At 66.2% G+C, this 14,315-nt stretch overlaps 1 protein-coding gene across 1 annotated transcript in view; it reads right to left on the bottom strand.

The window, feature by feature from the left end:
* Positions 1–3,622: 3,622 nt before the first annotated feature.
* Positions 3,623–14,315, bottom strand: part of LOC119095706 (patronin) — a 51,222-nt gene continuing 40,529 nt past the window's right edge. The window contains exons 14-34 of the mRNA XM_037218561.1: positions 14,172–14,280; positions 13,680–13,882; positions 13,176–13,312; positions 12,263–12,402; positions 11,648–12,203; positions 11,142–11,269; positions 10,187–10,300; positions 9,794–10,033; positions 9,453–9,606; positions 9,058–9,207; positions 8,342–8,434; positions 8,148–8,201; positions 7,629–7,751; positions 6,890–7,082; positions 6,592–6,656; positions 6,339–6,467; positions 5,371–5,457; positions 4,974–5,102; positions 4,444–4,639; positions 4,100–4,186; positions 3,623–3,906 (exon numbers count right to left, since the gene is read on the bottom strand). Of these exons, the coding sequence (XP_037074456.1) occupies positions 3,762–3,906; positions 4,100–4,186; positions 4,444–4,639; positions 4,974–5,102; positions 5,371–5,457; positions 6,339–6,467; positions 6,592–6,656; positions 6,890–7,082; positions 7,629–7,751; positions 8,148–8,201; positions 8,342–8,434; positions 9,058–9,207; positions 9,453–9,606; positions 9,794–10,033; positions 10,187–10,300; positions 11,142–11,269; positions 11,648–12,203; positions 12,263–12,402; positions 13,176–13,312; positions 13,680–13,882; positions 14,172–14,280 (3,232 nt within the window). The 3' untranslated portion in view covers positions 3,623–3,761. The remainder of the gene's footprint in view (positions 3,907–4,099; positions 4,187–4,443; positions 4,640–4,973; positions 5,103–5,370; positions 5,458–6,338; positions 6,468–6,591; positions 6,657–6,889; positions 7,083–7,628; positions 7,752–8,147; positions 8,202–8,341; positions 8,435–9,057; positions 9,208–9,452; positions 9,607–9,793; positions 10,034–10,186; positions 10,301–11,141; positions 11,270–11,647; positions 12,204–12,262; positions 12,403–13,175; positions 13,313–13,679; positions 13,883–14,171; positions 14,281–14,315) is intronic.

The following is a 14,315-nucleotide window of genomic DNA, read 5'->3' as shown; positions in this document are numbered from 1 at the left end:
AGACCAGCTCCTCTACCTCCCCGCTCTCTGCCAGCCTGTCACCGTGCCGCCTGAGAGGGCAGACAGATCAGCTCTGCCACCTCCCCGCCCTCTGCCAGCCCGTCACCGTGCCGTCTGAGAGGTCCGGCAGACCAGCTCTGCCACCTCCCCGCTCTCTGCGAGCCTGTCACCGTGCCGTCTGAGGGGCAGACAGACCAGCTCCTTACCTCCCCGCTCTCTGCCAGCCCGTCACCGTGCCGTCTGAGAGGGCAGACAGACCAGCTCCTCTACCTCCCCGCTCTCTGCCAGCCCGTCACCGTGCCGTCTGAGAGGGCAGACAGACCAGCTCCTCTACCTCCCCGCTCTCTGCCAGCCCGTCACCGTGCCGTCTGAGAGGGCAGACAGACCAGCTCTGCCACCTCCCCGCTCTCTGCCAGCCCGTCACCGTGCCGTCTGAGAGGGCAGACAGACCAGCTCTGCCACCTCCCCGCTCTCTGCCAGCCCGTCACCGTGCCGTCCGGGGGAGGGGGGGGGGGGCAGCGGGGCGCTAGAGGCAGCTGATTCCACCAGGCTTACCGGACCGGACGTGCGCCGGACCCTAACCACGGACCTCACACTGCCGAACGCGGCACTGAAATCCCGTCCATGTTTCTGGGAAGGGGCTCTGATGGGCCTTCAAGGTGACCTTCAAGACAGCTATTGCACTGCATGCCGCTCGTGTTTCCCCTGCACTGATAATGCCGCTCTGTGTTCCCCCTGCACTGATCATGCCGCTCTGTGTTCCCCCTGCACTGATCATGCCGCTCTGTGTTCCCCCTGCACTGATAGGCTGATCCGATCTGAGCCTGTCGGCTCAAAGACTGCTGGCAGACGCGATCAGCCGGTGAGCCTCTGAATGAACGCCAGCCAACACGCCCCGAGTGCTGTGTAACTGCGCGGGCGATGATGCCGCTGCAATTGGGCGGCGGAGAGCCCGTGTGTGTCAACTGTTGGCAAGCTACCGCTTTTTGAGACCTCGCGATGCTGAGAATCCGGTAAAAAAACAAACAGGTCCTGGAAACGGGGCCGAAGTGACTGCGCTTGACTTTGCGTTGTCATCCAGATGTCGCCCCCTGATGGGCGACACGGACGACATCTACAGATGGCGCTGCGCAACAGGTCGTTTGCTGGTCCCCCGTCGGTATTGCTGTGTGGATGCTCGTGTTGCTAGGCATGAAACAATCTATGGGAGTTCGTTCAGCTACGGAAATGTCTTGCTTGAATGACCCAACGACATGGATAGGCTTTTAAAAGGTCTTATTTGCGAGGAGGTGAACTTGAGGCCGGACAGCCGACTGAAATAATCCAACATGCGGATCGTAACGAAAGACTAGCACCAGCGGGGTTTGCAGGGGATCCGCTATACCAATATCGACTCAAGGCCACAAGCTCGTCGGATGACCGTGCTTGTTATACCGCGTATGTTGGAGCAAACGTAGTCCTTGCTAGCTTTCTCATGTTGCGGCTTCGGTCAGGAGGCGTTTTTTTATTTAGGTTGTTTCGTTTAGGGGCTTCTCGTTTCGTTTGCCGCAGCTAGCTTTCAGTGGCCCGGGCTGCTCAGTTCTCGTTTGCCACAATCGACGGCAAGAGTAAGGAAGAGAATGCAGTTGGGCTTCGACACTGACTGGGACTCCCCCAGGCCCGTCCAAATCGGACGATACTGGACGACGACCTAGACAACATACCTAGTCCCCAAGGCGTCTACATTAATGTGCCTTGGGCAGATGCGTCTCAATTATAAAAAACTTTCACTGATTGCCTGAAAGTTACGGTGGCAACCGCCATACAAAGCAGGCGAAAGGAGACACTGAGACAGCCTCAAGCGCACCAAATCAAAATCTCCCCTCAGCCTATCTACATACCCTTTGTTCTGTCTGCCCGCTCAAGTCCACCCGACCCTGAACGGGTTGGCAGAGCAAACTCCCCGCGAGCCTTCTCGCAACCCCTCCGACAGATGGATTCGTCAACTGTAAGATGACCGTCGGGAACTGCTTTGAGAAAAACACCTGTACCTTCGTGCGTGTGAAGTTAGCAACACTTCGGTGTTCATTTCTAGCAGAAACCGGAAAACCCCTCGATGCTGTTGAGACTTGTATCAACGGAGGCTCGCAGCGGTCTGACTCGTCGCCCAAAGCAGATCAGGGAGCAGCAAGCGGTCACGCCCCCAGGGTTAAACGAGGCCGACCGACACATGTCAACATTGACACGTGCTGTTACTTACCTGATCAGAAATGCTATGTGAATTCCAGAAATGTCCTTAATGTGGTCTTAGAACGAATAAACAAAAGAATCTGATCGGCTTTCTGCTCAGTTTCACTCATGCGCCGCTATACCCATATGCTTTACGCATTGGCCTGAAACACATTATGGCATGGAAGATCCGGAATTCTATACAGAAACCAAGAAACGCTGAAAATCACAAACCATTCAATTCACATCAATCGCTACAGGTGTAAACCACACCAAGATTACGTCGAAAACTCCGGCGTTGTGCCGCCACCGAAAGCTGTGACCTGAGGTCACCAAATCAAAATCCATATTGCACATCGCCTTGAAGATAGGACGATACCATATTATCCCAGGCCAGCAAGATAAATTGGTGCATTGGAACCAGTCTCAACCTATCTTAACTGGCGAATGACTGACCCAGGGACTTGTCAGGGACTTGTCTCGTCAGGTCAAGCGATGACCTTGAACGAGTAAGTACAAGGGACATGTTTCTGGACAGTGGGAAAACGCGAGCCAAGCGGCGTCAACGACGTCATCGGATGGAGACTAGTTCTGGAGCTTTAATCAAATGGGCACTGAGCTAATCAGTCCTTGACCAAACGTCGCTGCCCATTGGCTGCAAGCAAACGTCTTATGGCTTTGGAAATGCCGAACCCCCAGAGGTCCTATAACATCGTTACACGTTAAGGGTATGCGAGATTGCGTCGACAAAGCATGAGTTTTATTAGGTCATCGAAAGCCTGATGGGTTTTCCCTAGTTGACTATTCTTTTTGTTGTCGACAACAAAATGAAGCATAATGACTCTGAAGAATGGCAAAAATACATACGAAAGCTGCTCTTTGGTTATATCTTCCGCTCGGGCCCGCTGCTGGTAACATCAGCTCATTGGAGGAACTCGTATCACGGTACGCCCCACACCCAATCACCACCCGGGCTTAAACACCGGCCGGTCCAGGTTCTTTCGGCTCATTTATTAGGTGTTGGGAAAAGCAACATTTAGTCGACACCAGTACTTCCACGTTAATATTTTACAGTCAGCGTTTGGAATAGATGACGATAAAACAGCTAATGTACAAAACAAAACGCAATAAAAAAGAATGCATCAGACATTAGTAAAGCTAGTTATATACAACACGACCCGACAGTCGCAAATTAGTTCTTATGCGTTTCATAATTGTCTCTGGCTAACACGCCACGGGACGGCCGGGCGGGCCACATCACACGCGCACAAGCAGCATTTTATCACGATTAGTCCGCGCCGGGAACGGCCGCGCGACGGCCGACGGCGCCACATCCAATAGGAACGCCGCCACAGCTTGGCCGCCGTGCCCACAGATGGCAGCACGAGTATTAGTCCTAGCTGCCGGCCCTCGCGGCCGTCCGAGCGCCAGCTGACCAAGCCACTTGCTATATCACATCCACGGGTCTAGAGCTAGCTGAGACGTTGGCGGACGCGAGAGCGGAATGTGTGCGGGGGGAAGGGGGGTGGGGGGACGCGCCGGTCGGTCGGCCGTTACGTCACGAGGGTCATGTCCTTCTTGCTGGGCAGACTGGGCCGTTTGCCCTGCCACAGCGCGTCGTGGATGGTGAAGGCGTCGATCGTCACCGACAGGTGCTTGGTGTGGATCTGGCTGAAGCATTTGCCGCCGGAGTTGTATCTGCGGCACACGCAGGCCAAACAGTGTTGTCAGCCTGGATGGACAGAGTGCACACATTCACTTCACGACAACGCTCACCGAGGCACAGCTCTCTGTCAGGCTGTCTATATCTTCTACACACCACGTACGGTTCACATGCGGGTCAGGCTCTCTCCAGTATGGTATGTGAGCATGCCAGGCCAGCGATACTCACTTGAAGAACTTGTCGAACATTTTGTCGGTGGCCATCTTGGGTCCGGTGCCGTATAGCTTGACCACCTCGTCCGTCTCGGGCTCGTACCTGCGGCACCAGTCAGCGGCCACTCAGCACGGCGACCCCCCGCTCATCCGGGGCCGTCGAGCCGGCCGTGCGCCCGTCGCACCCGTCAGCGGCGCACGCACACGAGCGACAGTCAGCGGCGCAGCACACGAGCGACAGCCAGAGGCGCACGCACACGAGCGACTGTCAGCGGCGCAGCACACGCAGAGGACTGCGCGGCGCCGCGTCCCCGTCGGGACGGCGGCGCCGCGCGCCGGCCACAGACCCCAGACACTGACCAGTAGAGGGCGCGGAACTGGCAGCGGGCGTCCCGGAACAGGATGAGGAAGTGGCGCGCCTCGACGCGCGCTATCTCCTCCAGCACGCGCTGCTTGGCCTCCCGGTTGACGGCGCCCGGGAACACGCAGTACTCGACGGCGTTCAGCAGGATCGACCGGTTCGACTTGGTGGTCGGCTGCTTGAAGAGGCGTGGCCCTGAAGGAGTGCGAAGATCTGGCGTCAGAGCGGGTCACCAGAGGGCGCGGCAGTCTCATCTCACACACGTCACTTCATAACACGGCTGACCCACGCTCAGGGGATTACACCCAGGCCGTTGCAAGCACGTGATACAAGTTCACGCTTGCGTCCACCGCTGTACTTGTTCAGACCTGGGTGTCTCCTGGGGTATGATAATTGCTGGATAAACAGCTTCAGCGCGCTGCTATCGCTGCCGCGCCTGGAGCTGACCAGCAGCAGAGCAGCCGCAGATCGCCGGGAGACCAGCCGTGCGTCAGCGGCAGCCTCGCGCCCGCGCGCCGCCAGACCTCACCGTTGTAGTCGTAGCTGGCCATGGACGAGGTGTCGCTGGCGGCGTCGTCTCCGTAGTTGCGTCGCCGCGACACCAGGCCGGGCGGCAGGGAGCCGGGACCGGACGGCGACGTCACGCCGCGCGAGTACGCTGTCCGACACACAGAGGCGCGCGTCACTCCACGGACCCGTCGCCCGGCAGGCCCCTCACTCGGCCCCGGCGCATCCCGGCGCGGCCGTTCGACAGTCGGCGGCGCCACGACAGAGGCGGCTCGGCCGACCCCGAGAGATCGCCCGCTACAGACACCGCGCTCTGGTGACACGCTGAGTCGGCCACAACATCTGGCGTCATGCAGAGCCGTCACATGGCCCGCTCCTGGCGCGGCGCCGAGCTGACGCCGGCGTCGGCCGTGGCTCACCTCCGGGCGAGACGCCGCGGCGCGTGGGCGTGTCCCGGCCCAGGCCCGAGTCCGTCTCCGAGTAGCGCGGCGTGCCGCCGCCGGTGCCTGTCGACACAGGCCCGCCTGAGGTCAGGTCAGTTCGGTTTTGGTGATGGCACCTCCGCGGCGGCACGGCCGGCCTCCGCAGTCGCCTCGGCCGGATCAGAGCTCGGCCACACACCCTTCCAACTCTCGACTCTCGACCGCCCACGCCACCGCTGGCACGCGGCGGGAGGAGCAGCATGCCTGCCCGCCCAGCGGCGGCAGGCGGCTGCCCGCCAAGACTGCAGCAGACACGGCAAGCAACCAACACAACATGTCAACACGGCGGCGTCACGTCCGCGCCGCGCATCGCCGCCAGGCGGCTGACGCGCTCACGCTTCACACGCGCCGCTGCAGGGCTTCTGCCTGCGCGCTACGTCTAAGGTTAGCGGAAACTCGCAGTGTTATTGGGTAAACACAAGCTCCCAGCCGTACTGGCCGCCGCTGAGCCACCAGCGGGTTTACGCGCGAGATGACGGAACCAGCGCACACAATCTGAACGCTGCTAGCGACGCAGAGTGCCACACATTTACCACGCACCAGCAGCGTTAACGGCTTCACGCGCAGCCACCGACATCACACGCGCTCACAAGCGACTCGTGGCACTCGGTGGCCACCACACAAGGCGAAGCGCTGACGGTGAACAGGCACGCACTCCACCCGGTTAACTGGCGACGAACGCTAGTAGGTTAACAGGCGACTAAACAGACACCACTACAGGGTCACCAAGCAGCCTCCCAACGCGCGCGAGTCCAGCGACTACAGAGCCGCCACACACGGCCGTCCCTGCGACTACAGACCGAAACCTCTGTTAGACAGTCGAGCGGGGGTTACCACAGAGCGGGGCGGCCGGCGCGCCGCGTCCTTGGCGCGCGCGCGGTTAGAGAGGGCGCCGGACGGCTCACCAAACAGGTTGGTCAGGGACTGGTGATGGCGGCGGCCGCCGACGCCGGCCGCCTTCGAGTAGGTACGGTTGACATCGCCGCTGAGGCTGGGCCGCTGGCCGCCGGCGGCGCCGGCGCGCTCCGCGGCCGCTACACGCACGCGCCCCAGTCAGACACGCGGCGCGCGCCCGCAGCGCCAGCCCGGCCACACGGACAGACGACAGCTGACCGGGCAGGGACGCGCCACCCCGCAGCACAGCACAGGGACGCCGACACAGCGGCGGCGACTCATCACAGCGGCGGTGGGACGGACACGGCCTCGGCCGCACCAGCGCCCAGCTGGCCGCCCACCGCAGCTCGCTGACGCCAGGACTCAGGACCGCCCTGCCTGTGTCAGCAGCCTCTCCTCTCGCCGAGCGGCCGGCCACCGGGCCGACGCTCAGATCAGGTCGCCACAGGTGTCAGCTGTTCACCGCTAAGACACGTAGCTGAATCATGTCGCCAACAAAATTCGCACCTCTTCCTACCAGCCCCGCTCCACAACACCCCGCTGTTCAGCAGAGATTGATTACCAAATGGGCCCACCGCCGAGCGGCCACACCGTCGCTGACAGGTCTCGGGGAGGAGCGTGGCCGGGGCGGTCCGCTCCAGTGACCGGGGGGCAGGAGCGTGGCCCAGGGCGGCCCGCTCCAGTGGCCGGGCTCCACTCACCTGACGGTCGTCGGCCCGAGTGGGCGAACTGGGTTCTCCGGTAGCCGCCCGAATCTGGGCCAGACACGAGCAGGTCAGAGACAGCAGGCGGCGCGACAGAGAGCGGCGGCGGCGGCGGCGCAGGCGGAGCAGCGTGCGCAGACACAACGAGACACGGGCCGGGCCCGGCGGCAGCGCACAGCTACACAGACAGAGACAGAACGGCGCCAGCACGGCCGACTACACAGACCAGGCGCGCACGTCACGCCCGACCCAGGCGGCCCGCTCAGGCTGCCGCCGCTGCCGACATGGCGCGCCGATTCAGGGGCGGCACGGGCGGTCGGTCGCACCGGTGAGCACAGCCTACGGGGAGGGGGGGGGGGGGGAGGCGCGCGTGCTGCCGGCGGACCGGAGCGGGCGTCGCCGCCACCTGTGTCGGCGGCGGGCGCCGAGCGCCGGCACCCCGTCAGCCGCCTCTTGGCGCGGTGGGGAAAGTGCACGTCAACTAGCGCCATCCTGACCGATCCGACGTCAGGTGCCGTGCCAGACACGGCCGAGGCCAGCAGCCGAGCACAGCGTACGGGCGCTGGCCGCGCCGGCCCGGGCCGGCGCGCCACTCACCGTCATCGTACAGCGAGCTGGAGCTGCCAGTGCGGGGCCCCATGCGCGAGCGGGGCCGGCCGGCCGTGCCGCTCAAGCTGCCCGTCGACGTGCGGTGGCCGTCCTTGCGCATGCCGCCGCCGTCTGCGCGTGCCGAGGCGGTGCAAGTGAAGCGACGCGGTGCGGCCGTGCCGACAACTACAGCTACGGCCGGCCGCCGCCGCCGCCGCAGACGGGCGACGGCCGACCACAACCAACGCGACGGCTACGCTCTCTGCGCTACTGGGGCGGCAGCGGATCGCGCACAGCGCGGGCCGCGGCCGACGCCCGGCTGGCGGCTCTAACAGCAGGCAGGCGCGGCCGCGCGCCACCCACGGCCAATGAGATACGCGCCCGAGGGCCCAAGCAGACATGGCGTCCAGAAGCGCGTGCGAGCTCGACAGACATTCCAGGACAGCGGCGAGCACAGGGACACGGAGCGCGGGCGCGGGAGAGAGAGTGAGAGAGTGAGAGGCGGCCGGAGCCGGCAGACAGACGTACCGTTGGAGACCTTGCGTCCCGAGTGGCCCGCCACCGGTCTCGAGTACCTCGGCTCTGCAACCGCAGATGAGAGAGAGCGGCGTCAGGCCACGGGCCGCGCGCTGGTGGCGGACGAGCGGGCAGTGCACAGTGCGATCGTGGCCGGCGGGCGGGCGGGTGGCGGCAGTGCGCGGGGCGCGTGCGACAGTACTCACCGTACAGACTGGCGTTGGAGCCCCGCCGCGAGCCGGCCGCCGCCGCCAGGCTGGAGGACGAGCCCCACTGCTCGCTGCCCTCCCGGCCCTTGTCTAGAAACAGAGAGGCCGGGCGACATGCGTTCAGGCGTCTGCCATGCGAGCGTTCAGGGCACACGCAGCACGGCACAGCACGGCGCAGCACGACCAGGCAGCCAGGGCACGCCAAACAAAACGAAACAGGACGGACGGCGGCGGCGGCGGTGGCGGTGGTTGCGGCGCAGAGCAACTGAAAGAGCGAACATGCGTCCGGCAGGAGCGCTGGCATGCGATGGCGGCGGAGCGAGCCGCCAGATGGTGTCCGCGACCCGAGCAGCACTACCTGAAAACGCTACAGCCCCGAGACGACTGACCAGACAGGCGGAGACCGGTGCAGGCGGAGGCGAGACGAGAGCGGCGTGGTGGCGCGCAGTGGTGAAGTGGTGAAGGCGGGGGGATGGGAGGCGTTCAGATTGGGGGACGGAGCACCGGCCACCATGGTGCGTGCCGTGATCACTGCAGGCCGTGTGGTGTCGGCCGGCCCACCCCCGGCCCCGTGCCAGCGGTGCGAGGCAGCGGCAGCGGCAGCAGCAGCAGCAGCAGCGGGGGCGGCGGCGGTCGTCACCGCCCGCCCGCCCGGCTGGCTGGCTGGCTGGCTGCTGGCTGGCTGGCTGGCGGACTGAGAGGCCGACACTGACCGGGGTACATGAGCTGCTCGGGAGTCTGCAGGCGGCGGCTCAGCGACTTGGAGCGCGTCGACACGGCTATGTTAGAGCGCCGCCGCCGGCTCAGGCTGCGGTGCCGCACCAGCGAGCTGCCCAGCGCCGCCTCAGCCGCCGGCTCCACCTCTTCGCATGCGCCGCAGGCCGAGGGTTAGACGGCGCAAGGACACAAGCACAGGCGGCAGGCGGCTCCGGCCGAGGCGAGGCAGTTAGAGCCGGGTCACATCAGGACGCAGGCGACAGGGAAGACCAAGGACGGCGCCGGCGGCCATCCGGCTCCATGCTCGGCCACCGAACGGAAAGCGCCGACCACGCCTGAGGGCACAGACGGCTGACCCGGCTCATCTCCGGCGGCTCACACGTCCACTGACCTGACATGGCCTGCAGGTTGGAGCTGCTGCCGCGGCCGCCTCGGCTCGGCGTCATCGGACCGCCGTCCATCATCGACTTGGGCCGTGGCTTGCTGGGCGTCGACTTGGGCCGGGGCCGCACGGCCGGCTTGCTGGGCATCGGAGGCGGCGCCGTCTGCCGGACCACGGCCGGTGTTCAGCGACCCCACCCGAACCCGGCGGCAGACGGCGCCGACCGCACCACACCCGTCCGACAGCGGCCGACAGCAGCACCGGCGCCACGCTGCCCGCCGCGCAGCACCGGCACGCGGCCGGTGCTTCCCCCGCCGAGCGCGTGCCGTGTCGGGCCACGCCCTACTCACCCCGTTCTTCTCCGCCTCCTCTCGGGCCTTCTTCAGCTTGTACTGCTCGAAGATGCGCTCCTTCTTAGCCTTCTCCTCCTCCTTCTTGCGTTGCTTCTCCTCCTCCTTGCGCGCCTCGTCCTCCTTCCTCGCCAGAGCTTCCTCCTCCTTGCGGCGCCGCGCCGCCTCCGCATCCTGTTTCCTCTTCAGCGACATCATGAGAATGCGCTCTTTCTTCCGCTCCATCTCGTCCATGGCCTCCTGCACAGGGAACAGACAATCAGTGGTGGACACAGACGGCCAGAAGGGACGCAGGCCGACGGATGGGCAGCAGTGGTCACGGGCCGCAGTGCGCCCAGCGCCGGCGCTCGGGCAGCAGCGCGGCGCGTCTCTGGCGGCGGCGGCACCACTCACCGACTGCGGGCTGACCAGCTGGTCGCCGATCACGAGGCCGACGCCGGCCGAGCTCTGGCTGGGCGGCCGCAGCGGGCGCATCGTCTCCGGCGGCAGGTTCGGGTCCACCTCCAGCTGCCGAGCGACACACACGGCCCGGCTCAGCCCGAATCTCGCGCGCACACACACACACACACACACGCACACACACACACACACATGCGCACAATCACGTCTTCGCACCGGTCTGACGCATGCGGCGCAGCCTCGTAAGCGTGGACGGCACCAACAGTGATATCAGCAGCAGTGCGCGTGCAAACTGCCAGCAGACCTGGCGACATCCATGCCCTCTATCCAGACGGCGCACTCAGAGCTCGCTGAGCGCGGCCGGGCGAAGCGCGGAGCGGACCGCTGCGTCAGGCGCACTCCGGCCCCGGCGCACCTTCTCCAGGAGGGGCCGGCTGGCTGGCGAGCCGGCGCCGTCCGGCTGGTCGGGCTCGGCGGGCGCCGTGCGGCGGCGCGGGTCCGACAGCCGGCCCAGCGACAGGCCGCCGCCCGCCGGTGACTCCTCCCGCTCCGGACTCGACTCCGGCTCCGGACTCGGCTCCGGCTCCGGCTCTGGGCTCGGCGCGGGCGGCTCGGCGCGGGCCGCCCGCGGCCACTTGGTGTACGTGGAGAAGGCCGATGGGGCGCCCGACGCCGCACCGCCGCCGCCGTCGCCGCCCAGCGAGAAGGCCGACGGCTTCGGTTTGGGCTGCAGGCGGGTGGGCGCGTCAAAGCGGTGCGGACGGTGACACGGACGCGTGCGGCACACGAGCAGGCAAACGTGCGAGCGTGACAACATGGCGCAAGGCACGTGCTCCGCAACTGACAACCAAAGCAGGCGACCGGTCAGAGCCGGCGGGCGCCGCGACGCGGCGCGGCCGGCGCAGAGCGCACCGAGGGCGGCGGCGGCGGGCGCCGCTCGGCCACGTACCGGGATGGCAGGCCGCGGCTTGTCCACCAGGCCGCCGGAGCTGGCCGTCTTCGCCGGCGTCCGGCGGGCGCCCAGGCGCGGCTTCGGCTTCCGCGGACCGGCGTCGTCGTCAAACGATATCACAAATCCTGCCGCCCAGACCGGCCCGTCACGCGCTGGCCGCGGCGCGTCCCCACGCACAGCACAGCCGCGCGTGCCACGCTGAGGGTCGCTGTTCCGCTTAACACGAACAATGCGGCTTACCAGAACAACTTTAAAACACGACTCAGCTTCTTTCCCATCGCCTTTCCCGTATCTCGCCATCACACATACCGGCATCAAACAGAGATGGTCATGAGCGGAGCTACCAGACGTCCACACCATGACTACGGACGTCTGGTAGCTCCGCTCATCAGCTGATCGGCCCGGCCTGCATCCGACAGCGTGGGAGCGGCGAGGCGGGGCGGGGTGGTAGCAGTGGGCAGGGCAGGGCAGGGCAGGGCGGGATAGGGCGCGCCGCCACTCACCAAGCTCTGGGTCGGCGCTGTCGCGGATCTTGTCGACCTTCATGGCAGCCAGCACCTCTGGCGACGGCTCGTCCTGTTCCTTCTCCGGCGGAGGCGGCGGCTGCTGCTGCTGGCCGCGCGCCGCCGCCAGCGGCGACTGACTGCCGGCGCGGCGCGCCGCCCACGACGGGCTCTGCGGGCTGGGCGAGCGGTGCACCTTGAACGTCTTGCCGGCAGAGGGCGCGCGCGACACCACCCGCGGCGGCGACGGCTCGTGCCGCTCGGCCGGCTCGGCCGGGGAGCGCCGCGGCAGGCGGTAGGTGCGGCCGCCGGCGGTCGGCTCCGGCTCCGGCCGCCGGCGCCGTTCCTCCTCCTCCTCCTGCTGCTGCTGGTCGCCGATGAAGGAGACGTTCTGTGGCGCCATGTCGTCGATGGGCGGCGCCGGCAGCGGCGCGTGCAGGACGGCGGCGCGCGGCGAGGGCGAGCGGCGCCGCGGCGTGCTGCGGCGCACCGTCGGCACGCGCGGCGAGCCCTGCTCCTCGCGGCCGTACTGAAAGTCGCCGTACATGCGCGGACTCTGGCCGGCGCGCAGCTCGCGCGGCTCCTGGCCGCCGCCGCCGCACCGCCGCCGCCCGCGCCGTGCAGACGGAAGCCACCGCCAGGCGCGGCCGCGGCCGGTGGCGGCGGCGCCGGCGGGTACGCCGCGTAGTCCGGGTGGTAGCCGCCGGGCGGCGCCATCGGGCCGGGCATGCCTTGCGGCGCCATCATGCCGCCGTCTGTCGCCGGGAGACGGGGCGGTCAGCGGCCATGGGGTCAGAGGCCCGAGGTCAGGGGCCAGGGGTCAGGCGGACACACAGTGCGCGGGCGCAGCGGCGACATCACGACAGCGGCAGCACCTGGTGCGGAGCCCCAACCGGACCGCAGGTCCGGCACAGCCACCGACTCACCGCGTCATCGCACCATCTACAGAATCCAGAGCCGCAGCAACCTGCACTGAAGCGAAGCACTATCCACCGCACACGGCATCAGCCTGGGCAGAACATACGCAGAGCTACGCCGTTGTATCGTACAGCTCGTACAACGCGCGCCGAACACCCGTGATGCGCATTGTGGCTCTGTCGAGCTCCGTCCGTCGCGAAACAGCTCTTTTTCCGTTAACAGGTCAACAGAGCAGTCCCTTCCGGGCGCGTCCTTTCAAACGCGAGTACCCTCCCTTGCGAGAGAGGGAGACAGACAGCTAGTGGGAGGGAGGGAGGACAACCGTGGGGCGACTGACCGAGTCGGTGGTGCTGCGGTGAGTGGTAGGTGGTGGGAGAGAGGGAGGACAACCGTGGGGGCGACTGACCGAGTCGGTGGTGCTGCGGTGAGTGGTAGGTGGTGGGAGGGAGGGAGGACAGCCGCGGGGCGACTGACCGGGTCGGTGGTGCCGCGGCGAGTGGTAGGTGGTGGGAGGGAGGGAGGACAGCCGCGGGGCGACTGACCGAGTCGGTGGTGCTGCGGTGAGTGGTAGGCGGTGAGAGAGAGGGAGGACAGCCGCGGGGCGACTGACCGAGTCGGTGGTGCTGCGGTGAGTGGTAGGCGCCCGGGTAGCCCGGCTGCTCGTGGTGCAGCAGGAACGGCCGCTGCGGCTGGTAGTAAGGGTCGGCCGGCGGCGCGCCGTACTGCTGCTGCATCGGCATCATGGGCCTGCCGAGCGGCGGCGAACGCCAGGGTTCAGACGGCGGCCGACGACACGAGCGGGGCCGGCTGATCACAACCGCACACAGCTCCAACCCTCGCACACAGCTCCCACCTTCCCACACCCACACCCCCCGGTGGCGGCCCGGCGTTGAGCGCGCCTCCGAGCGAGCCCTGCGGCAGTGTGTGCTGACACCAGACGCGTCACCGCCGTGCGATGCTGCCGCCGTGCGGAGGCCGACTCGATCGCGGCGCAGCACAACCGCCTGCCAGACACCATCGGACCGCCCGGCCGGTCCACAGCGCTGCAGCAGCAGCCTTCTGTCGGCGGGTCGGGCGCCTCGCCATGGACCACGCGTACCCGCGGTGTGCTCACCTGACGGGCTGGCCCCAGCGGGCTCGGCTGGGGGACATGTGCTGGTACACGTCGTCGGGCGCCATGGGCTGTCCCCACTGGCGGCGCTGACCGGCCTGGTCGTGCAGGTAGAACTGGCCGGGCGGCGGCGGCGGCGGCCCGGCCTGGTACTGCGGCGGCCCCGGCTGGTACTGCGGCTGCTGGTACGCCTGCTGGTACGGCGGCTGAAACACGCACAGCCGGCCTTCAGACAGCCCGCATCGGCGATCTTGGAGTGCGTCCAACACGAGCACATTCGCAGCAGCGCTGGTGTGTCCTGGGATGCCCCTGGGGCGCCAATGGGATATCCTGACTCTGGGATGCCCCGCTCCAAGACTACACGGGTTCGGACTTGCCATGCATCTAGCCGCCCACCTGGCTTGTTATTTCGATCTCCCAGTTTTAGGCGTGCGTGATCCGCGAACAGTTCAGACCAGCATGCCTTCTTATGGCCGGGTATCCGTGCCGGTGTACCTGAGTCTGGCCGCCGTTCTGCATGATGTTCTGCATCTGCTGCATCTGCGACTGCTGCTGCGACAGCCGTTGTATGTCGTCCTGCAGCTCCGTCAGCGACTCGTTCATGCTGCCGGCGGCGATGGCACATCATCAGACCGGGGC

Source organism: Pollicipes pollicipes, unplaced genomic scaffold (assembly GCF_011947565.3).
Source record: "Pollicipes pollicipes isolate AB1234 unplaced genomic scaffold, Ppol_2.1 Scaffold_4219;HRSCAF=4965_pilon_pilon_pilon, whole genome shotgun sequence".
In the NCBI taxonomy this organism is placed as follows: Eukaryota; Metazoa; Arthropoda; class Thecostraca; order Pollicipedomorpha; family Pollicipedidae; genus Pollicipes; species Pollicipes pollicipes.
Note: the sequence above shows the minus strand (reverse complement) of the source record. Positions and strands in the feature narration are given on the sequence as shown.